Source organism: Cyprinus carpio, chromosome A11 (assembly GCF_018340385.1).
Source record: "Cyprinus carpio isolate SPL01 chromosome A11, ASM1834038v1, whole genome shotgun sequence".
NCBI classification, from domain to species: Eukaryota; Metazoa; Chordata; class Actinopteri; order Cypriniformes; family Cyprinidae; genus Cyprinus; species Cyprinus carpio.
In genome coordinates, this window is record NC_056582.1 from 14,306,131 (window position 1) to 14,333,487 (window position 27,357).

The 27,357-nt window shown below is 36.9% G+C and overlaps 1 protein-coding gene across 1 annotated transcript; it reads right to left on the minus strand.

The window, feature by feature from the left end:
* Positions 1-211: 211 nt before the first annotated feature.
* LOC109092009 (myosin-7-like) lies at positions 212-18,033 on the minus strand. The gene is made up of 42 exons (XM_042766400.1): positions 17,832-18,033; positions 17,462-17,565; positions 16,464-16,607; positions 15,590-15,746; positions 15,423-15,450; positions 15,086-15,182; positions 14,218-14,238; positions 14,035-14,127; positions 13,803-13,866; positions 13,618-13,716; positions 13,329-13,432; positions 13,109-13,247; positions 12,899-13,017; positions 12,494-12,643; positions 12,233-12,403; positions 11,967-12,146; positions 11,556-11,688; positions 11,392-11,468; positions 10,909-10,996; positions 10,712-10,829; positions 9,959-10,082; positions 9,690-9,826; positions 7,693-7,948; positions 7,209-7,451; positions 6,950-7,126; positions 6,725-6,870; positions 6,558-6,648; positions 6,087-6,476; positions 5,448-5,574; positions 5,198-5,316; positions 4,911-5,107; positions 4,480-4,829; positions 4,269-4,393; positions 3,707-3,822; positions 3,413-3,605; positions 2,495-2,698; positions 2,263-2,388; positions 2,014-2,184; positions 887-991; positions 670-765; positions 442-588; positions 212-320 (listed from the first exon to the last, which is right to left on the minus strand). The coding sequence occupies exons 1-42, from the start codon at positions 17,929-17,931 to the stop codon at positions 309-311; spliced, it is 5,838 nt and encodes a 1,945-aa protein (XP_042622334.1). The 5' UTR covers positions 17,932-18,033; the 3' UTR covers positions 212-308.
* Between the last annotated feature and the right edge of the window lie 9,324 nt (positions 18,034-27,357).

Here is a 27,357-nt window from a genome sequence, read left to right on the forward strand (position 1 = left end):
TATATATATATATATATATGTGTGTAAATCTTTCTTAAATATATACATGTATGTGTGGGTTTATATATAAATATATACAGTACACATATATCATGTAAACACAAACTTTTATTGTGGATGTGATTAATCATGATTAATTGATTTGACAGCCCTAAAATAAAGACAATATGAAATACAGATTCATATGGTCTAAATAAACAGTCATTTTTTAAAAATCTTACTCATAGCTTTAGGCGTATGTTTATTTCAGTCTCACACAGAACTGTTGCAGCTGTGGGCTCTGATCATATATGAGAGGGCTTTCCTCTTCACTCTGCAAGCTAAAATGGGTCAAAACAAAGCTGATTAATAAGTTAAGTCATTATAATGTTAATGTAAAATACAAAAAATGAATGTAGTCCAAGGAGTTTAAATGCAATATTCAAGACTTAAGCTACATGCCTTAGGAATAGCCTTGCTACCCGGGTCTCTGGTCCGGGTACGTAGTTTATTCACTTGAGACTCTGCAGTCTCGGCTCGTTCCTCAGCATCATCCAGCTCATGCTGTATCTTCTTGTACTTGGTCAAGTTGGTATTAGCTTGTTCCTCCTATAGTATAATAAGCAGGAACCATCAGTGATGTTAAGTGTACGAGAGGTGTAGCACGTTGAGGTTTATTTGTAAACTCACCGCCTCCTCTGCTTGTCTCTTGTAGGTCTTAACTTTGGCCTGCAGCTTGTCTATGAGCTCTTGTAGGCGAGCCATGTTCTTCCTGTCCTCCTCATTCTGCAGAAACAGCAGATGATGACACAGGCTTCATTCCTCCAGAATAGTGCAGCTCAAGCTATTGCAGCAACCTCAAAATACAATCAAAACTATTTGTGCATCTCTCTGATGGACTTTTTACCTGGTAGGTGAGCTCCTTGATCCTTCGCTCAAATTTGCGAACTCCCTTCTGAAATTCGTTGCTTTTTTTCTGCTCAGATTCCAGCTCGTTCTCCAGGTCTCTCACCTGAAGGATGCAAAGTTAAAAGTTCACTTTAGGGCTGTTACTAATGATTATTTTGGTAATCGAGTAATCTGTCGATTATCCTGACGATAAATTTAGTAATCTGTTTTTGTTTTTTTTTTGTTTTTTTTTGTAATAAAAAAATAGACCTAAGCAACCAATAGATTTTAAAATGATTTTAAATACAGATAGCAATGAGGCAGTAATAATTGGTTCTAATAAATATCAAATGCAAGTAATCATATGGTTTTATCTTTCACTTTAAGTTATAAGTTACACTGAGTAAATACAGCTGGATAAAACACAAACTGTGTGCTTCTTCATTTTAGGCTGCAAAGCAACAAAATGTGATTTTTTTAAAGGGGGTGATTATTTTGTACTGTAATCATAACTTATGTACCTTATGTATTATATCAAATGCCTACTGAGGGTGTCAACGGCCTGACGATTGTTTTTACACTTTATAGCGCGATCTAATCCTTGTTTAATATTGCCTAAAAACATTCAATTCAAATATCCACTAGATCTTTAATATTTGGCTACTTCTTTAGGATAGAAATGCTACAGCTACTGTCTTTTTTTTAACAAGAACGTGGACTTCAAAACATGCAAACTTTTATTTTGAAGTCGCGATGAACAGTTAGCATATTTAGAATGATAATGATGTATTGTCCTGTGTTGGCGTAGGCTTGTAAATGATTTACCTTATAAATCTGATAGAATGGTGCACATTGTTCCCAGACGTTATAAGACATTAAGACTCACAGCATATGCAAATATGGAGATTGAGACATGTAAACTGTTTGTTTGGAGCAGCATTTATTGTGAACAGAGCCATAACCTACAAAACCCGCACAGCGCATATATTTACTTAACTGAATCACAGCCTTTCTGGTATTTTGCCAGTTAATCAACATGGGCAAAACGCAATTGAGGATTTTTGGCATCGCCTAATTCAGTCAGGTTTTTCAAGCAGCATTATTTTATTTACTTATGTTATATATTACAAATGTCATCCTGCATACCCTGCTTTCCAGTTTCTGGATTTGCTTCTTGCCTCCTTTTAGAGCGATCTGCTCAGCCTCATCCAGACGCATCTGCAGATCTTTGATGGTCTGCTCCATGTTCTTCTTCATGCGTTCCAGGTGAGCACTGGTGTCCTGCTCTTTCTTCAGCTCTTCTGCCATCATGGCAGCCTGCATGTTGAAAGTATCATGTTAGATTTCCTGTGCACAACATTTAGCAAAAACATCCTCTCTATGCAAGAAACTCACATCAGTGATTGCCTTTTTGGCTTTTTCTTCTGCATTTCGGCACTCCTGCACAGCATCTTCCACCTCACTAGACAACGTGGAGATATCACTCTCCAACTTTTTCTTTTGACTGAGCAGTGATGTGTTCTGGAGAGGAAGAAAGAATTATGGAAAATTACAATGTATTATTTGTCATTGATGCTCGGAAGAGCTGCCTTCTGCAAAGTTTGATCATGGAACATCTGGCCATTACCTGGGAATGCAGTAGGTTGACCCTCTCTGTGGTTTCCATGAGCTCAAACTCAGCCAGTTTGCGGGCACGATCATTCTGCTCCAGTTGGCTTCTCAGTTCTTCCATCTCAGCAGTCAGGAGGTTGTTCCTGCGGTCAGTAACTGCAACCTGTTCTTTCAGTTCTTCATTCTGGTGAATGGTCTCATCCAGCTCTATTTGTAGATCCTTTATAATTTACATGTTTGTTAGGCATGAGTTGGTGACTCTTTGCTAAAGTAATTTTGCATATATCGTAATATGAACATACTCCAAACGTGTTTTTTATTTCCCACTAGGGATGTAATGATTAACCGCGAGCCGGTTGAAAATCGATTGAAATATGTGACGATTCAAATTGGTTGAGATGCTAAACAATTCGCGATTTAATTAGGGGTAGGAGTTTATATGAATGCATGTCTGAGGTGTCCTTACTGTCTTTAGAAAAGTTTAGGTGGTATTTTTTTCTTTTCATCTAGCCTCTGTATAAAGCATATTAAAGTGCAGCGCGGCTGTGTTTACACCAGAAACCAAGGAAACTCTTTAAGCTCCACCTGCTGGCAGAGAGTGAATCTGCTTCTCATTCAGCTCGTCTGCAGTTTCTGTTTAATGCAGATATTTTTTATCTATAGTTTCATAGTTTATATCAGTATATTATAATTTATAGTGTTATATTTCAGTTTCACAAAGAAACGTGCAGCATTTTGTCCAAGCAATAATAAAAGGACACATTTAATGTATAATTTGTCTTAAATCTCATCTCAAAAAATAATAATCGTGAATTGAATCGTGAAATCAAAATTGTGAATCGAATCGAGTTGAGTGAATCATTACATCCCTATTTCCCACAATTATGATGCAATAATTGAAATATGCTTGTTATAGAGTAACATTTGGATTTACCTTAGTCTGTGTCTGCAGGTTGCGGACCATTTTTTGGGACTCAGAGGCCAAGCGATTTGCATGGTTCAGCTGAACCTCCATTTCATTCAGGTCGCCCTCCATCTTTTTCTTCATCCTGATGGCTTCATTACGGGATTTTGCTTCTGCATCCAGGGTGGCTTGCATGGACTCTATGGTACGCTGATGGTTACGGCTAGAGAAGTTGAAAAATAATGAGTAATGAGTAATGAAAAATAATGGTTCAATAGTCAGTCTTCATCAGTAATCATGATTCTCTCATTAAGTAGAACTGACCGGAGATTGTCGAGTTCCTCATCTTTCTCAGCCAGCTTCCTGTCAATGTCTGCTTTGATCTGATTGAGCTCCAGCTGTATACGTAGAGTCTTACTCTCCTCATGCTCCAGAGTTCCCTGACACAAAAAAAGGTATGAGAAGTCTCTTTTCATCTGTTTTGGTGTGATATTCTCAACACTATCGACTAGTTTTATAAACCTTTTTGCAGGAAATTTGTGTACTATTTCCAGAAAAATGACAAAACAAAAAGATATACATTTATTATTTCCAGGGATCTAATTTATCATTAATGCATTATCTAAAAGAAAGTATTTGAGGTTTTACTTGAATCAAACCATTTTTTCTTTAACACATACACGATGTAACCTTACCTAAAAAAACCCAATAGGAAATTTACCACTCTTTTTTTTAAATGTCACAGTAATAATCATGGAAAATATTTCTCCTTTTGACATTAATGACATAATGTGTAATATTCACACATTTAAGTCAATACGCAAGTATATTTTTTGGCGCAATGTAAATGTGAATTTCTGGTTTTAGACACAAAGAATATTCATACTTCAGCTTCCTCCAGAGCTGCTTGAATTTCAGTCTTCTCCAGATCTAAGCCCTTCTTGATCTTCTCAAGCTCATGAATGGTCTTGCTGCCCTGGCTTATTTGGTCAGTCAGGTCAGAAATCTCCTCTGTTAGAAACATGAAAGGTGTAAACTGACGAAATGTGTTAATATGATATTAGAGTTTTTTTCTCTATTTAAAAAAAAAAACATACCTTGTAGATTTTTATTCTCCCGTTTGATGCTCTCCAGATGGTCCAGAGCCTCCTCATAAGAGTTCTTGAGTTTAAACAGCTCTGTGCTCAGATTACGAGACTCTTTCTGTGAGGACTCCAGCTCAGACTGACACTCCTCATACTTCTGCCTCCATTCGGCCAAAATCTTGTCAAATTGCCTCTGCTTCTTATCCAGGGCAGCGGCGGCTGCATTAGAGCGCTCCAGATCTATTACAAGATCTTCAATCTCTGACTGCAGCCGATGTTTAGTCTTTTCTAGGGAGGAGCACTTTGCATTTGATGCTTCGACTTGTTCTTCAGCCTCTTGGAGGCGGGTGGCCAACTTCTTCCTGTCAATTTGTGAAATTTTATGATTCGGTTTTAAATTAAATGAAGCCAGTCATTATTTCCTGTCTAGTCCACACACTCACTTTGCTTCCTCGAGTTCCTCTGTCTTCTGTATGGCATCTGTCTCATACTTGGTCCTCCACTGGGCGACTTCAGCATTGGCCTTGGACAGTGCACGCTGCAGTTCAGATTTGCCCTCTTGCTCTTCATCATACTGCTCCCTCAGGAGATCACAGTCATGCCTGGATGATTGCAGGGCATGAGCCAAGGCATTCTTTGCCTGAAAGGAGCAAAAGACAAATCAAAAGTACAAAATTGTTCCACACAAAAGCCAAAATATGTTGAGCAGTGAGAAAAATGGTTTTCTTACTTTGGTTTCTTCATCTAGCTGTTTCTTAAGCTCCTCAATGTTTTGGCTGAGGGAGTTCTTGATGCGCTGAAGTTGAGACACCAGAGCTTCACGCTCCTCCAGCTTTCTGCCCAGCTCAGCTGTAGTATGGAAAATTATGTAAAAAAGGCTAACGGTCAGTAAGGTAATGAGATGTCTCAAACTAATGCGTAAGTGTTCCGGTCATTCATGTTAAGTTGGAATTTGTTTAGTAGGTAGTTTGTTTGTATACCGCTGTCAGCCTGAGCCCTGGCTCGCTGTGTGTTGGTGTCACTGAGCTGCCTTTGGAGCTCCTCCACTCTGGCTTTTGACTCGTTCATCTGGTCCTCATAGACACGACACATTTTCTCAATGGCAGCCTGTAATATTTTCATGTAATTAATAAAATTATATGTGTGTGTGGGTGTAGCAAATCAAAAATAATTACATCATTTGTGTTTTCTACCATATATATGAATATTCCTTTATGAAATGACAAAAAATAAAAATTTACTGATACATTTTATGGAAAACCATGTTGTTTTGAGACAAAACGTTTTTCATGTTTTCACTGATAATATAAGTGAATGGAATTTTGATTCAGTATCTGCTGATTGATTCAATTCAGTGATTTTATTAAGGCTGTCTGGTTATTTTATGATGCACAGTGGAGTGTATGGAATATCATGTCAGGAATCCCTTTTTATTACTGTGCCTAAAGTTAATTGAAAATTCATCATATATGATATGCTTTTACCTTATTGTATAAAATAAATTTGATAAATAAAATATAATAATATACAAACAAAGAGCATGCAAATTTCATCTCAACTGAAATCAGCCCTTGATTTTTCAGTATTAAATTGTTGTGCAACATGATTATATTTTCCACCTTGCTCTTTGCCAGCTGCTCTAAATTGGAGGTGAGGTCATCTGCCTCCATCTTGGCTTCACTTCTCTCCTTCTCTAACTTCTGTTTGACCCGCTGAAGGCTATCAATTTGCTCACTCAGTTCAGCCACGCTGTCTGCATGCTTTTTGCGCAGTGCGGCAGTCATAGCCTCGTGGTGCAATACGGCCTCTTCAAGGTCACGACGCAGTTTTAGAAAATCTGCCTCCCGTTTCTTATTCATCTCAATTTGGGCTGAAGTGGCACCTCCGGCTTCCTCGAGACGCTCACTGAGCTCTTCAAGCTCTTTGGATGAATCGCATCTCTGTTTCTCCATCTTCGCTCGGGTGGAACGCTCTGCTTCCAGTTCCTCTTCGAGCTCCTCAATACGAGCTTAAACACAATGAAAGAATGAATGAAAATATATTCTGATAGAGACATAAACTTGGAGATCAAACGGTCCAGTTTAACTCACCTGCAATTCCTTGATCTTCTTTTGAAGCTGGATGATTAGCACTTGCTCATCTTCGATTTTCGAACTGATCTGGTTCATTTCAAAATCTTTCCTACAAAAAACAAACAGACAATTAAAGAACAGAATTGATTTATTTTATAGCATCCTGTCATGTGATGATTTCTTACTTCTTTAGCTTTTCCTCTAATTGCTGCTTGTCATTTTCAAGGTCCATGACAGACTCCATGGCCAGCTTCAGATCGCCCTCCAGCTTGCGTTTGGCCCGTTCCAGGTCCATTCGCAATTTCTTCTCCTGTTCCAAGGACCCTTCCAACTAAAGCATGGGATTAGAGTGTATTGATTTCTGATTTATTCATGATCTGTCTGGTCCAGTTAACATTTATTAAACTTACATCATCTACTTGCTGCTCCAGCTTGGCTTTGGCCTTAGTCAGAGTGTTGACTTTGTCTTCCTCTGTCTGCAAGTCATCCAACGTCTGCTGGTGACTCTCCTGTAAGGCCTTCTTCTCTTTAGTGAGCTTCAGAATCGTTTCATCCAAAACTGCCATCTCTTCTATCAGATTTTTCACCTATGAAAAGGGACTGTAATTAGTTAAACAGACTTCACGGGGGCTCAACAACAAAGCTTGAGCTTCATTTTTCTTTTCTAACCTTGTTTTCAGTGGCATGCTTCTCCTTCTCCACCTTGGCCAAGGTTATCTCCAGATCATCAATGTCCTTTTTCAGCTCAGCACACTCATCCTCCAGCTTGCGTTTTTTTGCAAGAACGGTAGCATTCATCTCTTCTTCGTCTTCTAGGCGTTCGGTCATCTCCTTCACTTTGGCTTCAAGTTGAATCTTGGTCTTGATGAGCAGGTCACAACGGTCCTCTGCATCTGCCAGGTTATCCTGCTCCTGTAGAGCAGCGGTTAGAAGCTAAATTCAACTATTTAAAAAATTATAAACTTACAACATATAAAAACTTATTGGGTAATGGCATTAAAACCCTATAAAATTGAAGATCTTATTCAGCATTTTCTTTCCCTTAAACAAAAACATATCAACCATATCCTATCTCATGCCAAAATGAGCAAACTGTGGCCACCATAGCTTTTTTGTGGCCTTTATGAGCAAACGTTTTGCCATTGATACTCACTGCCTGCAGCTGCAGAGAAAGGTCATTCTTCTCTTGGATCAGGCTGACCTGTTTCTCTTCCAGTTCCTTACGCTTGGACTCTGATTTCTCTAGGGCCTCCTTTAGCTTCAGGAATTCCTCTTTTAGAGCGGCCAGCTCTTTTTCCGTGGCGGCGCTCCTCAGCAGGGGCTTGATTTTGAAGAAGAGTTTCATCCATGGCCAGTTCTTCACAAAGTTGAATGCCCGGATATTCCACTGAATGATCATCAGAGCCTCCCTAATAACAAGATGCAGGTATAATCAGTCTCTTTAAGGCATGTCAGTCCACTTGGTAGCCATTTTGGTGATACAAGTATAGCTCCTATATACTTGAATGGGGCAAGATCGAAAACTATTGGTGTTAAATTTTACATTTTTGTTTCTTGATCTCAAATAATGCTAAAATGCTGTATTTTTCAGGATGGTCCGATTACATCATGTGATTGGCTCTTTAAACCAAAAGGCCGGGCTTCTATTTAGTTCCCTGCAGGAACCTCTTCTGTTTTAGTTTCTCATTGTTTGTTACTGTAAGACAAATATTTATTCCAGTTAAACTATAAATCATTGTGTTAACCACATGAACCCACAAATGAAAAATGCATCAGTGTTGTTTTAGTATTATTTTTATACTATTACAGTATTTTTTTTAATATTTTGAATTAATGTTTATTTTTATATTTTCAGTTTTCATTTTAATTTGACGTTTTAGTATGTATTTTATGTTTTTTCCCCTCTTTTTTATATTTCTAATTTGCTTTATTTTAATTTCAGTTTTAGCTTTAGTAAATTTAGTACTTCAACTAAAACTTTTAATTCAGTTATTTGCCAAGGAAATTTTGCTGATTTTGTAATATTTGTATTTTATTTATTTTTTTAGCTTTATTTCAGTTAGTGAAAACATTTTTAATAGTACGAGTTAACAATAACAACACTGATCATGTGGAGACTGTGTCACCCCTTATGACCCACTGGCTTAGGTCCATGAATGCATGAAATGAGGCTCATTTTAGTCTATTACTGGGGCGACTTTCAGATGTCACGCACTTGCTTTCACAATACTGTTGTTTTATGTTAGCGGATAACGGCAGGGAATTTGGTCTCGTCAAACAGCCATGCATCTGTGCTCCAGGCCACCCAAAAGGTGAAGTGTCTAATATTTATTTAGAAACCGAGGCCTTCTGTGGACCAGCGGCTTTAATCCTTTGCCAGTCTGCAGATATGCTTTCAATGTGGTCCTTTAGAGGCACAGGCGCCTTGGCAAAACAGCCCTTTGAGCAGGGAGCTGGCCTGTATTTTTAGTGGGGAGTGAGGTGAGCAGCTGCCATGTGACCCATTGGGCTTCTGGGCTTTAAGGACACCGTCTGCATTGTCTAATAAGGGGAAGGGTGGAGGGCATAGATATGGGCATGGAGAACCTCACGTTTTATCGAGAGTGTTGGAGCATATGAAGGGTCTTGGCCACACATGGACAAATGCATGTCTGAAGACACACGCCTCAAACACTCCATCCACATGGCCCCAAAATACCTCTCATATGTTGAGGGTTGAGAGATATCATGTGACAACAGCTTGTTGCTAACTTTATTAGGAGTGAACCTGTTGGATATCAGTATAGTGTCTGAATATTTGTGTGGGAAGGCATCAGATTGAGAATATAAGCATATGGAAGACTTTTTTCTGCATACAAGTGGATTGAAAGCAGGTGAGAGCTGATAATAGCTGATAAAAGTTGCGTCTGTGAATTTTCATGGTCAAAATTGTGCAATTTCAATAGGAATCCACATTATCAGTAATTTTGCGGGAGGGTGAGAATAGGGGTGAAATATTGTTCTTTAAAATGAGTGGAACATTATTGGAAATGTTGCTATCTAATGCAGTTACTTTCATTCGTTTTTATGTTTGCCTTAAATGTCCAAATATGTTTGGGGGCCACTGTATTTTAATCTAAGAAAGATCTTTTGCATTAAATCATGTATTACTTCCTCTCCATCATCTTCTTCAGCTCCACCCTCATGATCTTGCCACGGCTGGCGGCCTGCAGTAGAGTGAGAACTTTAGCCAGACGCTCGTCCCTCATCTCCTCCAGGTGTCCCAGCAGGCCAGCTTTAAAGAACACCTGTAATGCAAGAGACACAGATGGTTTGATTTAGCCCATTTTGTCTTGTGTACAGGGTCAAACCTGTGATCGATGTCCCATTGCTTGAGGCTCAAAGCAACAAACACTTTAACTGTCTGAAGTCTGACTTGCCTTAGTATGTCCAAATCTATACTGATTATGGTCGATATCCAGTGAAGCCAGAAGTTTCTCTGCAGCCTTCCTGCTGTCCACAAACTTGTCATCAGGGATAGCATGAGGATTCAGAATGCGATACCTTTAAAAGGAGGAATATACACATCTTCACAGTTTATTCTTATTCACTGTTTTTATTCTTATCTAAGCTGCATTGCAAACAGTGTTCACTGTTCTTCCAGGTTTAACTAATGTATAGAAATTTGAACTATTTATCAACTGCCTGACTTCTCACAAGGCACTGAAGGTTGAAGGTGAAGTAAGCAATTGTATTATGTTAACATACTTCAATTGTTTATTTTGACGAAACTGCTGTAAGTCAGTCATTTATATGTTAATTCCCATAAAAGATGTAGACAACTGTGTTTCTGTGGTGTTTTCAGAATATTTCAGAAAAAAATGTAATCAAATAATCAAACTGAAATACTTTGTTTAAACAATTATCCAAATTCTTGCCCCACCAAATGGTGGTAAGAAAATTGGGGAAACCTTTTTGGAAACAAAAGTGCCAAGATTTTATTGTAGTTCATTTTTGATGTTCTCAGTGGTCTCAATTTATTTAGTGAACCGCAAATCATTACATGATCAAAACATAGTACACAGGGTGTGTCAACACAACAGTAGCTAAAGTGCCAAGATTTTATTGTAGTTCATTTTTGATGTTCTCAGTGAGTACACAGGGTGTGTCAACACAACAGTAGCTCTTCTCACCGCTGTTTGAAATCGGCATAAAGAATTCTGTTAGGAAATCCCTTCCTGCAAATGCGAATGCCCTCCAGGACTCCGTTACAGCGCAACTGGTGCAGCACCTGGAAAGCGTCCATGATTCCTGCAAATAAGATGAAAATGTTGAAGTTAGACATTTCATCATAATCCTGTTGTGTTGAAGTGTTCAGTGGTTACAGCACCTGGTGTTTTGGTCTCATTGGGGATGATGCAGCGCACAAAATGGGGCTGAGTGCTTCGCAAGTTTGTCATCAGCTTGTTGAGATTCTCCTGCAGTTGAAGGAGAAACAATCAAGAGACAAAATGGCCTGTACAGCAGTTCTTAACATTTTACAATGCACAAACCAAACGCATTCAATCATAACATATGCAAAAGTGTCCTTCTCCAACACATTGCCAGGTGTGTTTCTAGACTTACCCTGAGTTGCTGATGCTCTTTGTGGACACAGATAGAACAGGAGCCAGCACAGACTTAAAGTGATGTTCATGTGTCATTTCTCTAAACATCACTGCAAGTCTTAACTGCCTCCCTCTCAGTACTGAAGAGTTTTGATTTCCTTGTTTTAATGACCATGGGTACTTATTTCTGTTTAATACCAGTTTCTGCTGTTACTAACTAATTTGCACCTAGTGCAAGTAGCAGTAAAGATTGGTTAAATTCCTACCTTGTGTAGCTGTGACACTGTCTGGAACGAAGCAGCCTTTTTCCTCTTTTCCTTGATGCCTGATTTTGTGTCAGAGGCTAAAAGGAAAAAGTTGTATTTAGAAGTATTTCATGGTTTTGAAGAGAATTGTGTCATATTTTAGGCAGACTGTGTGGTATATTTACCTGCGTCAGAGCTAACATAATTCTCATACAGACTAGCCAGATGCTTGCTGGCTGATTTCTGGAAACAAGCTACCACTGTTTCATTCAGGGGGTCTTTGTTTTTGTCTAACCAACCAATAATATTATATGGCACCTGAAAATCAAATAGAAATATTCAATATCTACATTAAAACTGCTTAAACCAACCTAAGTTGGTAAACTGGTTCCCCAGCCCAACCTGGCTGATCTGTTTTCATGGTTTGAGATGGCACTTTTAAGCTCGCTAGACTGGAAGACCAGCTAAAACTGACTGGCTTAAGCTGTTTTTCTGTAGAAAAGCACCAAGAATAATCTAAAGTGCAACATAAATAGTTGTAATATCAAGTGTCACCTAAGTGACCTTTAAATTGAGTCTTATTGGTTCAAACTCACCACTCCTGCATAGTGCACTAGCTCAAAATGAGCCTCATACTTTCTCTTCTTGTCAGGCCTTGGCTTTTGGAAATTTGCAGTCTTGCCAAGGTGATTGTCAAACAGCTTAGCCTTGAAGCTGTTGTCGGTAGCTTTAGGAAACATGCACTCCTCTTCAAGGATAGACATAATTCCTAAGGGCTAAAAAAGAGAAAAAAAAACACAAAATTTTCACATTTTAAAATTTACACTATATTATTTTATTCTTTTAACAAAAAAAAAAAAACCTTTTCAATGAGGTCAATGCAGGCTTGGAGGTCGAGCCCAAAGTCGATAAAGGTCCACTCGATGCCCTCCCTTTTGTACTCCTCTTGTTCCAGGATGAACATGTGGTGGTTGAAAAACTGTTGCAGTTTCTCATTGGTGAAGTTGATGCAGAGCTGCTCAAAGCTGTTGAGCTGTTGAGAGAATCCACATGACAGATGCACAAGTGTGAATGCCGACGGAAATCTAGATAAGTGCGGTGTGGAATTTCGAGAGTCACTCACCTCAAAGATCTCAAAGCCGGCGATGTCCAGCACTCCGATAAAGAACTGGCGTGGCAGAACGGTGTAGAGCGTCCTATTTATACGTCCTACCAACCACTTGAACATGCGGTCATAAGTGGCTTTGGCCAGAGCTCCCACTGCATAGTTAACCTGGTGGAGCCACACAATGTTTGTGAAGCACATGAAGATCACAGCTGACGCTCATGGATTGCAACAGTTGCCTGGATACCAGGCTGATTTCTCAGGCTGCTTCAATCCTTGTATCTTAGTAGATCAACAGTAAATGTCAGTGATTTCCACATGCATTGTTATCGGCGTAGCAAAATCCACCAAAATAATTCCATTTTTCTTTCTGTAGCTATAGACACACATCCAAGAAGAAAAGATTTTGGGAACACTTCTTACCTGTTCGACATTTTGTCCTTTAACCACATACTCGTTGCCCACCTTCACTCTAGGGTGCAGAAGACCCTTTATAAGGTCTGCTGAGCTAACACCCAAAAAGTATAAAGCACATACAACTCCTAAAAAAGTTTAAAATAGATAAAATTTACATTTTGCACTTTAACTGTAATACTGCAATACAGACAAGCCAGATTCCAGATTTACACTCACTTTCAGTGCCATCGGTCTCTGCCTGCTCCTCCCTCTGCTTTTGTTTGAATTTCATGTTCCCGAAGTGCATGATGGCCCCTACTATTTTATAACAGCCATACTTTTCTTCTGGAGTGAAGCCAAGGATATCCATGGCATGCTGGAGGGGAGAGAAAATGATTTTGGAGGTAATTTTTTTTTTATTTGGTCTCTGTAGGTGATGAGAGATTTTACAGCTTACATCAGTAGCCATAAGCTCCTGCCCGTCATCCATATTCTCCACCGTTGTCACTCCTTGGGAGCAAAAATGGTAGTCGTAGGGGTTTGAAGAGACCAGGAGCATGTCTGAAATCCACAAGGAAAGAATTATTATTTTTTTATGAATAATAGGGCAATATTGTTGTATTTGTAATTGTAATTGCTCTCTTATCGATTTTGATTACTTCCATTGTCCTTATTTGTAAGTCGCTTTGGATAAAAGCGTCTGCTAAATGACTAAATGTAATTTGTAATTGTAGCATTTATCATACCAAGAAGTTCAGGCTTCTTTTGTGACATGATCTGGTAGTAGATGTGATAACTTCGCTCTCCAGGTTGCTGAAATATCACTCTGGATTTTTCCAGAAGATCTATAGAAATAATTTTAAAAATCTCTGTCATTTTTGGAATGACATAAACTGGAAAGCCATCATTATTCTTTGAACCATTTACTTACATATATCAATGTCAGCAGAAGCCAGTTTCCCTGTTGGTCCAAAATGGATCCTGATGAATTTACCCTATAGAGGGATTTATGGAAATACACCATGGTTGAATCAACCATGCTTGATAGCAATTATGCTATGAAGTCATTTTAATTTTACAGCATGGTAAGAGGTCTTTACGTGTATGTAAGAGGAATAGACTCAAAAACTACAACGTTGGTCTAAATAGTGTCAAATACTCACAAAACGGGATGAGTTGTCATTCCTCAATGTCTTGGCATTTCCAAAAGCCTCCATTGCAGGATTAGCTTCAATAATCTGGTCCTCTAAAGTCCCCTGAGAAAAGTAATTTTATAATTGATGAATTTTTGAGCTTTAATTGTTGCCGTTTATGCAGTATGTCTCCTCGTGTGAAGATATACTCACCCCTGTTTTAGTGGCAGGGGCCTTAAAACATAAAACAACAACAAATAAGATTGTTGTTTCATAAAAGAGTACATATTTCTCAACTTCTGTTAATATTATATTCTATTGTTGTCATTTCATTCTATATTTAACAGCCTGATTACTTAATTTGAATGCAATATAATGCATGTAACATTTTAAATAACCCCTTTTTATTACAAATTTTAAAAAGTATTATGCTAGTCAATAATCAGTGTCATTAAATTATTGATTAAAAAATAATTTGTATTATAACTGAAAATGCTAATTCATAGACGAACATGGATTAAATTTTGTTAGCTCACATCAAATACAACAAAGTATTTAACAGTCACACCCTATGATAATCAAAGAAAAAAAAATCCCATGAATAATGGATTTAAAAATGGCGACAAAAACAAAAACTGAAATCAGGGAAACTGAAAGAGGTTGGGCCTGCTTGAAAAAAAAAAGAGGAAAGTTTAATTGTTAATCACAAATTTGTTTCACAGAAAAACTTCAAGAACAAGGAAGAAAAATGCAGGAGATGATGTGCTGGGGTTAAGCTATAGAAGACACATGGGTCATGGAGTCAGGTTCACCCCACAAAAACATTTGGGAAAAAGATATATGCAAATGGAAAGAATAGTCAAACCTCAGTCTAGATGTCCATAACAGTTAACTCGTCCATAAAAGAAAATCAAGTTACAATACATAGTAGTAATGTCACTGAAAAATAAGACGGACACCTAGATGAGGAGCGACTTCAAAATGAAAATGACAAACACTTGCCAGCATGAGAGGTAAAAAAAGCTGATTGAAAAAGAAGAGGGAGATGATTTGAGGGAAACCGAGAGAGCTTGTATCTTACTCCTTTTTTAGTCGATGCCTCACCCAGAGCCGCTACTATGGCAAAATACTGAATTACACGTTTCGTGTTTACTGTTTTGCCAGCACCAGATTCTCCGCTATGAGGTATCAAGAAATTATTGAATGATAAGACATTTGAAAAACAAAAAAGAAAAGTACCACAGCAAAGAACATTAGAAAAACAGTGCAACAAAATGTTCTATTAAAACAAAAATCAAAAGTTGGATGTGTAATCTGAAAAATTATATTCTCAGTGGCTGGGTTTTTATCCCCCACACTGAAAATGTCTCTCTCTCATCACAAAAATGCAGAAAGTGCACAGGTATGTCCAAACTTACGTGATTAGCATGGACTGATTCTCACGATCTGTGGGGGGTTAACAATAACATATTTGTTTCAGGTCATAAAGGGCCTTTCTGAACTGGCTAAAGTGTGAAATGGTCACTCCTGTAAGTTATTGTAGAGGGCAGGGAAGAGACAAGCAATTGTTTAATTTAATACTTACTGCGCAACATGTCATTGTAGGCATTGTCAGCGATGGAATAGATGTGAGGAGGAGCCTCGGAGCGGCGTTTGCCTTTGTAGGCAGCTACTACAGGGGCAGTGTAGACAGGAAGCCATTTGTATGGGTTCACGGTCACACAGAAGAGTCCAGAATACGTCTGCCATGAGAAGATTTGACAAAATAGTTTCAGGTATGGTATATAGGATAAATGACACAATTCTTTAATTCAACCTTATTCAAAGAAAAAAAATGTAACTTTACATCTCATAATGTGACAGAATGTGAAAGAAAACATAACTATTTTAATGAGGTGGCATTTTGCATGAATCCATACAATCTGATTTGTCCAAAATTTTAAATTTTTAGAAAACAGAAGGCCAAATCTAACCTTCAGTGGGGTGTAAGCAGATTGTACAAAACGTGTATGAGATTGTAAAAATTTATATGAATTAACCACTAATTTGTTAAAACGTAAAACAGTTTCAAATTGCCATAAAAGTGTGCTATTATATCTCCTAATGTGACTATTTCATATGCCAATTTTACTATTAACTTTATATATGGACTTCCAAACTGTAGTTTTCACATGTACAGGATCTGTTTAAAAGCTCTTCAGGAAAACATAACTTCCCAGAGATGACTTTATGAGTTACTTTTGACTGTGGCACTTATAAAGGTCATGCCTCTAGGGAATTCACTTGTATTTGTCCCTTGGCAAAGGCAAGTGTTAAATTCACTGCTGTGACTGTAAAGTCCTATGAATAGTGCCGCGCCTCTATGTTTAATGCTCTGGTCAGGTTATTTGTGGCATCAAAGATTAGTGAGAAAGGGCAGATCATTTCTTTGCTTTAAGCTGTGATGTGATGGTACTAACATAGATCATCCAATTGCTGTAGCGCCTCCGCAGATTATAGAGCACTGAAGCTTCATTCAGGTGTGTGAGCATGGCCATGTCCTCTATCATGTCAAACTTAGGAGGGTTCATCTGTTGAATGTCATCCTCCTTCACAGTTAAGCACTGCAGGATTTAGAGGCAATAATAAGCAGGGTCAGAGCAGGGTTACAGATAACATGGGACAGAAAAAAAGATCCATTATTAAAAGGAATATTTGATTCTGTTTGGTCAATCGCACACTGAGCTGTCAAATATGTTTATATTTTTAAATGACCTCTAAACTGGATCACCAGTTCATGTCAACAAACCGGCGCTACTTCCATACCACTCCGCCGTCCCCGTCTTTTCATTCTAGCGCACGTAAAAATAGTTAGTAGCGCCATCTGACGACTTAAATCGGTTACTACTACCGCTTGTAATGACAAATAGCCTCAGTGGAAGGTATTATTTTTAATATACTGGTAAACGTAGTAAAAGTTAATAAATGGTTTGAAGCTTAGAAGAAAACCAAAACGTTGATCAGAATAACATCGAACCGGTAAGACACAGAGTGCATGAGGATAACTTAAAATTAGCCTAGAGAAAGACAACATGATAGTTAACCTACCAACTTGGATTGCATATTAATAATAGTTTACTTCTGCTACAACTAAAGGCCTATAATTAAATGTCGCGCAGTGTTCGTCTTTTACATTGTAATGAAATATTTTTCTTATTTAAAAACTTTAAAGTAGGCTAATCCACATGTAAAATAGTATAAACGCAAAACAATATTTCATTGTATTAAACTAGGCTACCGCAGTCGTCATTATAGCAAAATCATTATTACAGTTTAATTTCATTAACTGAGATCTAAACCAAACAGAAAGACTACTAATAATGAAGCAAACGTTCGTTTTGGAGTCCACTGATCATTAAATTTGGATGTCCTTATATTGTTTTGACACGATAAATTAAATTGCACTAAAAAGCCTTACCTTCCCGTCCTTGGTCTCAACGATGACTTTGTCGCCATCAATCTCTCTGATTTCCACGTCAATGTACGCGTCCTTTTCATCTGGTATCCAAGCGCGTTTCTTTCCTGCGCACAAGGGAGGCTGTCAGTGATCAATATCCAGTCTCCGACAAAGTTTTTCGTTGGTTTGATTGTTATAAATCCAATCATTCAATGCCAAATTTATCTATGCTAAATGTATCAACATTAACAAAGTTAAGAACCTAATGTACAATTACGAACAACTAAAAGACGTCGCGTAAACAAGATGGCAAGTATTTCAAAGACAACTGAAAAGTTTGTATCCGCCGTAAAACATTTGTTGAAGTCACTTGAAAATGTGTTCCAAGTACCATCAAACGCAACAGTTTGCGCTGCCAGCAGCTCCAGGTCGGATTTGCGCAGAAACGGAGCCGCTTCTCCAAACTCCTTCATATCCAACAGTCTCGACATGATGATAAATCCACCGCTCCCTTACTTACTGAAAATAAAACTTTTCAGACACCTTAAAAGAAGACAAATATTTTAGTTTACACTTCAAATGAAATCATTAAAAAGAAAAAATATAATATTATGTTGACAAATAATAAGTGCAAATAAACTTGCAAACATTGCAGGAATAATTAATGTAGAAATTAAATATATATTCCAGGAGCTAGGATAAATCACATAAAACAAAGCATTTCATTATAGACAGAAAATAAGATTTTAGTTTTAAGAAACTGATTTGATTAATTTTATGATTTGTTATTATTGTAGTATTATAAACAAATGGTCAAGTAAATAAAATGAGTTAAGGTATCCAGTCATAATTTGCTAACTGACCTTAACACGGACTGAATGGGTGGCGTGGCCATACTCCTTTTATCATCTCCTCCAAGGTCACGGTCACAGAAATTATCATGTGTCACCTCCTCCAGCGCCTATTGGTGCTCACTGTGTTCCCAAACTGACACAAAAGGGCAAGCCACATTTTAATCTTTACCCAAACCCAAGCTTAGTTATTTTTATAGCAACTTATGTGGAGGACACTGATCAGAAACTGATCAATAGTCTTTTTTTTTTTCTTTTTTATAGTTACTTTTACATTTTCAATCAATATAGTCACAGAATTGACTTTAAATCTTTATTTTTTTCAACAATTAAAAACAGCAACAGCAATAAAAACATATCATTGAATTTTTTTTTTTAGATTATATAAGTGGAAATGCAAATAATTTTTTTATTTTTTGTTTATTTTTATTTTCATTTTTGAGCATTAAATTTGCTACAGGTTTTATGTTTTTAACTTATGTAAATTTCTAATTTATGCAAGCAGTTTATGAGTTACTTTTACATGAACACTGTCATCAAAACTCTCTGTAACTTCTGTAACCATAGCAAATGTTCACAATTATGCATCAACTCAATACCTAACTTTTTAATGAAGGAAGTAATAATTAAGAATGAACATGTTTCTCCTTAAAGTTTTCTCAGTTCATTATTTTTTTTTCAGAGTTAGGCTATATTTTGTTTTCAACACCAACAATCATCTGAGCGGCTGTGGTCACTGTAAATTCCCCCTGGTCCCTGCTTGGATAAAGGTTACAGAGATCCACTCAGCGGCAACAAGCAACACCCTTACTATTGGCTCTTTAACATCTCTTCAATAACTCGTCAACAATTCTCTCCTCGACATGCAGGACAAGTATTAGGTGAACATAATGGCCATGTGTTCGGTCTTCTCTCTTACTCTAATTGCTTGTTTGCGGAATCCTTTGTTGTAAACGCCACTGGAGGGAAGCATTGTGTGTGTGTGGCCACAGTAAATGCAACCCTAGAAGAAAGTAAAGGGTCCCTTGTGATGGACATGATATGGGACGCTAAAAATACGTGCCAATTTAAGTCAAGATGCACTGCCCTTAATGATAATAGCAACATAATTGAGATGGATTTTCTTTCCACCATTGAAACAAACACAGTTTTCTGACTGACTAGTGAAATCAATACAGTAACTCCAAATCTGTTTCTGTTTCTAAGTCTTTCATAAAAGTGGTATAAAGACAGAGAATATATATATATGTATATATGTATATATGTATATATATGTATATATATATATATATGTATATATATATATATATATGTATATATATGTATATGTATATATGTATATGTATATATGTATATATGTATATATATATGTATATATATGTATATATGTATATATATATGTATATATATGTATATATGTATATATATATATACATATATTATAATATATGCCAAAACAATTAAAAATATAATATATTAATATATATAATATTATATATAGGGATATCACGATTCCTCAATTAAATTTGAATACTTGATAAAAAATCCTCGATTGCATTTTGCCCGTGTAGATTAACAGGCAAAATACCGGAAGTGGCGCCTTCCACGGACGAGTAAGAAATGACAGTGGCTATAGCATTTCTATCATAAAGAAGTGGCTGAATATTAAAGAATAAGTGGACATTTGAGTTGCATGTTGTTTAGTCAATATTAAACAAGGATAAGATTGCACTATAAAGTGACAGAATAATCAACAGATTGCTCAATTGCCAAAATAGTTGCTAGTAACAGCTTTAATTTCATGTGTGTATATATATAATTACTTGTTATATTTATGAAAAATATAATGTAATATGATTCAGTCAACAAGGCTGCATTTTAAAGCATTTGCTCAGTCTTAGTTTTTTTGTGGCTTCAGACCTTCTCATTTAATTATTAATTCACACTTTCATGTCACTTCATTGCCAACACTCATTTTTGATGCACGAAACGGCAGGTGTGGTGCAGAACTTTCCAGACAAAGTGCTAAAATAACAGGCCTAAATTCAGCTTATTATGCAGGCAGCCGCTGCTACTTTTCCACTGTGGTGTCAGTGCAGTAATTGAGCGTCTTGGAGCGGAGCACCTCTTTTTACACACCGGCCCCAGTGGATCTGACCTTGAGATCAGTGTCCTTGTATGTGGAAAAGGAGTAAAGAGTGTGGACCAAAAGGGGAGGGGCTCATAGTGTCCCGATATAGACGAGAATACTCCATCCCTGCCTCATGCCAAAGGCTGACATTCCTGACTAAGAGCAATAGACAAGGCCTATTGTTAAAGACAGAGCACTGTTGCTCTGCTCATTGTTTGAGCAAGAAATCACTCAACAAAATGACACATTTACAGGATGCACACAGCAACTTTGAAACCTGTTACTGCTATTATTGTTATCAAATCTCATAACATTTTAGTGGAATAACTACAAATGATTTTCGTTGATGGAACTGCAGCTATCTTTTGGCAAAGCATGGAGTGTTACATTGATGACGGCAACTTTCTTGCACTTTGGTTAGATATAGCAGGCCAGTTGAGGGCTATTCTGGGACGCTTCATAAGTGTGGCAGCTGGGTTATGTACAGCCTCACTTGCAGGACTGTGCATAAAAAAACGTTGACAGACAGATAAAACGTGAGAGATAATGAAATTGGAGGGTGCCTGTAACATTTTAAATCCTTTTATACCTACGCAACATTTAGGAACATTAAAATAGCTGTGAAATAACCACAGTAATTCAGCAACACAATCTCAGAAATGAGCCAGACTTTTATGCATGCATATATTTATCTGCATATTTATCGGTTGTTGCGAAACAATAGAGTTAAGTCAGATCAAACAGGGATTCCTGGAATCAAAGTTGCAATTGCAGTTGGGTCACAGTTGTTTTAGATCATTGTGCACCAAATGCCAGCAGGCTTAGAGACTGAAGTGGAGGGAGACTGAGATTTACAGGCACACACACACACTTTTAAGGCAGTAGACCACCACTCATACATACCTAATTTGTCATATAAGTCCTGAAAATTCAAATAAACACTCAGCCCTGCAAGTGGTAATAGGAAAAATAGGAAAATATGTCAGTGTTTCAAATAAAATAATGCCGGTGTCCACCAACGCCCTTTAAAGGAGAATTCACTGGTGCCAGTTAGCAGTAGCCACTCCACTGAGTTCAACACTTGGATGTCAGCTAATCGTCCACAAAACCTTTCAGCAAATGTGCTGTCTCTGTTGCAAGTCATCAATCTGTCCGATGGGAGACGGGAAAGCATATTGAGGAGACACAAGTTAATACCTCAGCTCTTCAGTAATCTCACTCAATATCCTGAACTCACACAAACAGGCAATGAACGTATGAGTCAATTAGTCTTTTAGCAAGTGGGGGGATAAGAGACTCTGCTCCTACCCCTGTGGCTTCAGACAATAGACTGTCTTTCAGTGGGTTAAGTCATGGCCTTTGGCCCTAGCTGGGGATACCAGCATCTTTAGCTAGTTTTCTATTTATGCGCTGTCACAGCATACTTTTGTTCAGCTATCTCACCGCCACGTGGCTTTATCTAAACCAATGCAGACAAGCGGTCGCACTTTGGGATATCGCAGCAATCCCTGCCTCATTCCAGTAATGCATTAAGCGTCCCCAGGCTACTTCATACTGATGAGGTGACGATCACCAACATGACTGGTATAACAAAATTAACTGGTTCTTTTTGTCCACCTTGATGATGTTTTAATTTACACAGTTTAAATCATGGAGTCCTTGAAAATGGATAATATTAAAAATTGGCAAAATAAAGCAGTATTTCTTTGTTGTTGTTTTTTTAATTAGCTATTAGCTTTGAATTAGCCCTAATATGATAATCACCTTGCGAGAAATCCCCTCCGAAAATATAAAGGCTGCTATATTTTCATATATAAAGACCATTTTATACTGTGTGAAAAAAGTGTAATATGCATGATAAATAATTGCCTTTTATATTACTATTATTATGTTACTTTTCTAAAACCATATATACTATTAGGAGTTTTATTAATATTTTGAATTTGGAAAATGTTGAAGTGTGGAAAAAAAAGAAACATTTTATAACAATATTAACAAAATCAGGCAATTCAGTGATTAAAGCCATCAGACAATAGTCAATTTGAGCTCTGTTTTTGTCTTAATGTTATGTTATTGTCTGCTAAATTAATAAATGTAACTGTATTCATTAGAAATTTTTTTATTTTTCAGCTAAACATTTTGGCAGTGGAGCACGGCCCTGATTCCCTAACAGGTTTAATTTAAGCTCCCCATACTGAGCAAAAAAATCTAAAGGCTCTGTCATAGGCATAGATTGAAAGCAGTTCTATCCCTCATCATCTTGTTAAGAAATTTTAAACCTGATTCATTTGTACGACCAGTTGTTGCTCTGATAATTTGCTAATATGGAGATCTTGTTAATATAGTTGGCATGTCTTGCTGAGTGCCATCTACGGAGGACATCTCTCAGGGTACCTGAAGACAGCATGCACATCAGATGAATGAGGTGTAAACACATTTACATTTTCCTCCTCATAGCTTTTACCATGGTTCCTCTGAACCGTACGAAGGCAGTGATTCACATGCCTGAGGCCACAGTTAATCTTTAAGGTGGTGTGGAATGTGAGGGGGATTGCCCACTACTGAAGTCAGTTTACTCTGTCCCGGGGGAGTGTGGCACCTGTCTCATGGAGCAACTGCTTAAACGCAGACACGGCCTGCCCATGACACAGATGGCTTTCAGCATGCCTTTCCCAAAGACTAAAGAGCAGCATCTGAACTGTGAAGCACACTTTTTTAAATTCTTTTATCATTCCCTTGACATGTTTATTTGAGCCATTTTTAGTTTTAAAAACATAAAGCTTAAAGCTGTAACTGGTAGCTGTACGTGAAAATATTGCAAATATACTCGTGTTTAATCAAATTAATTGTTCATGTATTTTATCTTCAGTTAAACAGGCAGTAGAACTTCAGTCAAAACATTTAGAGTCAGTCAATAGAGGGCGCTTCATTACTTAACTGTATTTTAATTTTGTTAAAGAGGCAAGGCCACATTGCCATGGCAATACTTAGTTTGGGGAGATCTAATAAATAAAAATGACTGGTAGTGTACACTGGCATTAAAAAGTTTTGGGTTAGTAAGCGTTTACTTTTATTAAATTAAATTAATTTATTTATTTTAAATTAATACAGTTGCTGAAATAAATCTAAAAAACATAGTCTGTGAAATGGGTATTAGAATGATTTCTGAAGATTCATGTCACACTGAAGACTGAAGTAATTGCTGCTGAAAATTCAGCTTTGCCAAAACAGAAATAAATTACATTTTAAAACGTAAAAATTTTGTAAAAATTTTGTAAAAATTTGAAAAAATTAAAAAAAAATGGAAATTTATATTGTTATAATATTTCTCAATAATACTGTTTATACTGATTATTTGATCAAATAAACACAGCTGTAGTGAGCATAAGAGACTTATTAAAAAAAAAATCTTACTGACACTGAAATTTTGAAAAGTATGTATGTGTATGTGTGTGTGTATATATATATATATATATATATATATATATATATATATATGTGTGTGTGTGTGTGTGTGGTGTGTGTGTGTGTGTGTGTGTGTGTGTGTGTGTGTGTGTGCGTGTATACTGTATAGCCATCATCCTACAATTGGGAACAATGTATATAATATAATTTTAAAAATGAACAAAAATTATACAAAAACTTTAAAGTCAGAAAAAAAAAATACATTTAATTTACCCTCTGTTAATATGTCTGGCATATTTGTGTAAATACGAAATACAAAAAAAAAAGTGATTTTTAATGATATGCACAAACATTTACAATATTTTTTGTGCCTTCATGTCTGCAAGTGAATACATTTTGGAAGATGTCTGCAGCAACACTGGAAATCAGGTAGTTCAATTCCTTTAGCACTATGTGTAATACATGGCTTGGCAGGAAAATATGGCAATACTACTTTGACACATGTAATGGCACTCGTCAGGGGATTGATATCTGTCTACAGTGAGAGAAAGGGTGTCGGTTGTGTGTGCATCACTTACACTTCTAACATTGTGGGGTATTGGTGTGAACCCCAAAGCATCTTGAGAAGTGCTGTTTCTTGGCAGAGTCTCAGGCACTTGAGCAGTGTCACTAGACCCTTCTAGTCAATTGGGTGTTCATTTTGCACTTAATGATACTAAACTGACAATTTAGAGCATACTTGAAAAGTTGTGTGCATGCAGTGACATCCAGTTGTAGTTTTCATTTATTAAAATGTACTATTTTCTTTGATAGTGATGCTATAAAATAACTATTTTTGGTTCCCCAAAAAAACTTTCAGTGAACAGTTCTTAATTTTTAAGAACATTAATAATCTAAAGACCCTTTTTCCACTATAAGGAACCTTTTGGGCAATGGAAAGGATCAATGGATGCTAAAGGTTCTTCAGGAAACCATATTGAAGATAATTTGGATGAAATTTTTAAGAGTGTACCTGCTTTGCAATATCAAAGTCTCACAATTGAAACCTGAAAATAGCAACATTTTGGCAGGCGTTTTTGATTTAGTCTTAGTCTTAGTCTTGAGACGAAAATGCTTAATAGTCTTAGTCATCAGTGTTAATTTTGGCAGGCGTTTTTGATTTAGTCTTAGTCTTAGTCTTGAGACGAAAATGCTTAATAGTCTTAGTCACATTTTAGTCATTTGAGTCTTTCATAGTTTTAGTCTAGTTTTAGTCGACGAAAAGTCATTGCATTTTAGTCAACTTTTAGTCACTACTTTTAGTCAATAGTTTTAGCCAAACTGTAGTTACCAGAATTTATTTTGGTAGCGATTTTATATGTAGTTTTCAAATTAAAATAATCATTATTTCTTCTCTCTTTAGACCAAATCAATTAAGATTATGAGAAATTTGAATCAAGGACTGAATTTGGAAAATCTTGAATAAATTATGACAATTTTCATTTTTGGGCGAACTATCCCTTTAACAGAAGTGAAAAAAAGGAGCAACTTATAAAAATAGTATATATATATATATATATATATATATATATATATATATATATATATATATATTTATATATATCTAAAGAAGCAAAATAAGACAAATACAATAGAGATAAAAATTAAACTCATTTTTCAGATACTGTAGGTTTTACTTAACATGTATACATTTATTTAACATCTTTTGTTGGTTAACATTAATGACATACAGGTATTTAATTTGGAATGCTGTCCTTTTAAGACGGAAGGCATGCATGAAATACTGACACACGTTCAGTTTTCACCCACCTGTTCACGTTCACTTAATCCATAACCCTACTGTATTTACGTGAGATACTCTACACGATAAACATTTGGACTGCTGTGTGTGTATCTGAGCGCTGAGAACTGATCGCGCGCTGTATATGAGAACTGAGCTATCCATACCCCACTAAGAGAGAGAGAGAGAGAGCACTTCTATCAGCGTGATTTCGACTATCCCGCCTTCACTAACTTTAAGTTAATCGACAACGAATTGTGACTCCCGGGAAAAACGGTACGTCTGGTTACCTTATCCATACCCCTTCGGGTGCTGAGGCCATTGTTTCAGAACGCTAGTTCGCGTTTTTGTATTCTATCCATCCACTGCGGCTGCTATACTGACTAGATATGCAAACGCCCCTTATCCGATCGCAATCCAATGACAGGGACGCACATTTTGAAAGACAAAAGCCTATAGGATGCATTTTGAATGTCTGGTAGTCCTCAAATAACATTATAGTCCAGTCTCGTCTAGTTAACGAAAACGAGGCATAAATTTCGTCATAATTAAGTCATCAGATATTATTTTTAGCTCGTCAACGTCTCGTCTTCGTCACAGAAAAAATGTACAAAAACCAAAATTAGTTCCCATCACTCTACAACAAATATTTTAAATTTAACCCCAAGTCGTTCCAAACCCGTAAAAGCTTCGTTCGTATTCGGACCCAAATTGAAGATAATTTGGATGAAAACCTGGAGGCTTGAGACTTTCCCATAGACTGCCAAATAAATAGCAGTGTCAAGGTCCATAAAAGGTATGAAAGTCATCGTCAGAATACTCAATCTGCCATCAGACGTGCAATCTGGGTTATATGAAGCGACGGGAACACTTTTTGAAAGCTAAGAAAACAAAAATATTGACTTTATTCAATAATTCCTTTGTCAACGGTCTCCTCTGTCTCTCTCCATATCTCCGTACGCTGTGTATGCTCTTCTGTGTCATCTGCGCCACAAGGATGCGCTGTTTTCTTTCAAATCAAAGCTAAATACAAGCAGAAACAGCGCATCCTTGTGGCATGGATGATACAGAAGAGCATACACAGCATATGGTGATATGGAGAGACACAGAGGAGACTGCTGACAAAGGAATTATTGAATGAAGTTGTTATTTTTGTTTTCTTTGCTTACAAAAAGTGTTCCCGTCGCTTCATATAACCTAGATTGCACGTCTGGTGGCAGATGGAGTATTCTGACGATGACTTTCATACCTTTTATGGACCTTGAGACTGTTATTTACTTGGCAGTCTATGGGACAGTCACAGACCTCCCTGTTTTCATCCAAAATATCTTAAGTTGTGTTCCGAAGACGAACGGAGCTTTCACGGGTTTGGATCGACATGGGGGTAAGTGATTAATGACAAAATTTTCATTTTGGGGTGGAGTATCCCTTTAATCAAACACAATCACTAGAATGTTGCTAGTACATTACAGTCACTTATATTTTCTGTGTCACAGTCATTATATGTCATCTCCATCATCAAAATTTAAAAAAGGGATTCCAAATAGTTAACACTACTTTGAGTATGTCTTAATAATAGCAAGCAACATTGGGGGGAAAATATGGCTTCTTATTTTTAATATTTGTGTCATTTATTTGTTCAGTTTTTTGTAGGAGCAATTAATAAAAAAATTTTGGGGTTAATTTGGAACAACCCTGTTGTCTCTCAATTCATACACTATTTGTCATGATTCATAATTCTTTTTAAATA

Bases quoted from the DNA above. Each gene is read 5' to 3' on its own strand.
- LOC109092009 (XM_042766400.1), bottom strand. From the start codon at position 17,931: ATGTCGAGACTGTTGGATATGAAGGAGTTTGGAGAAGCGGCTCCGTTT. The intron at 6,477-6,557 runs GTGAGTTAAACT...CATTGTGTTTAA, and splicing joins AGAAGATCAAGGAATTGCAG to GCTCGTATTGAGGAGCTCGA. The intron at 4,394-4,479 runs GTATGTTTTTTT...TGTTTCTAACAG, and splicing joins GGAGAATAAAAATCTACAAG to AGGAGATTTCTGACCTGACT.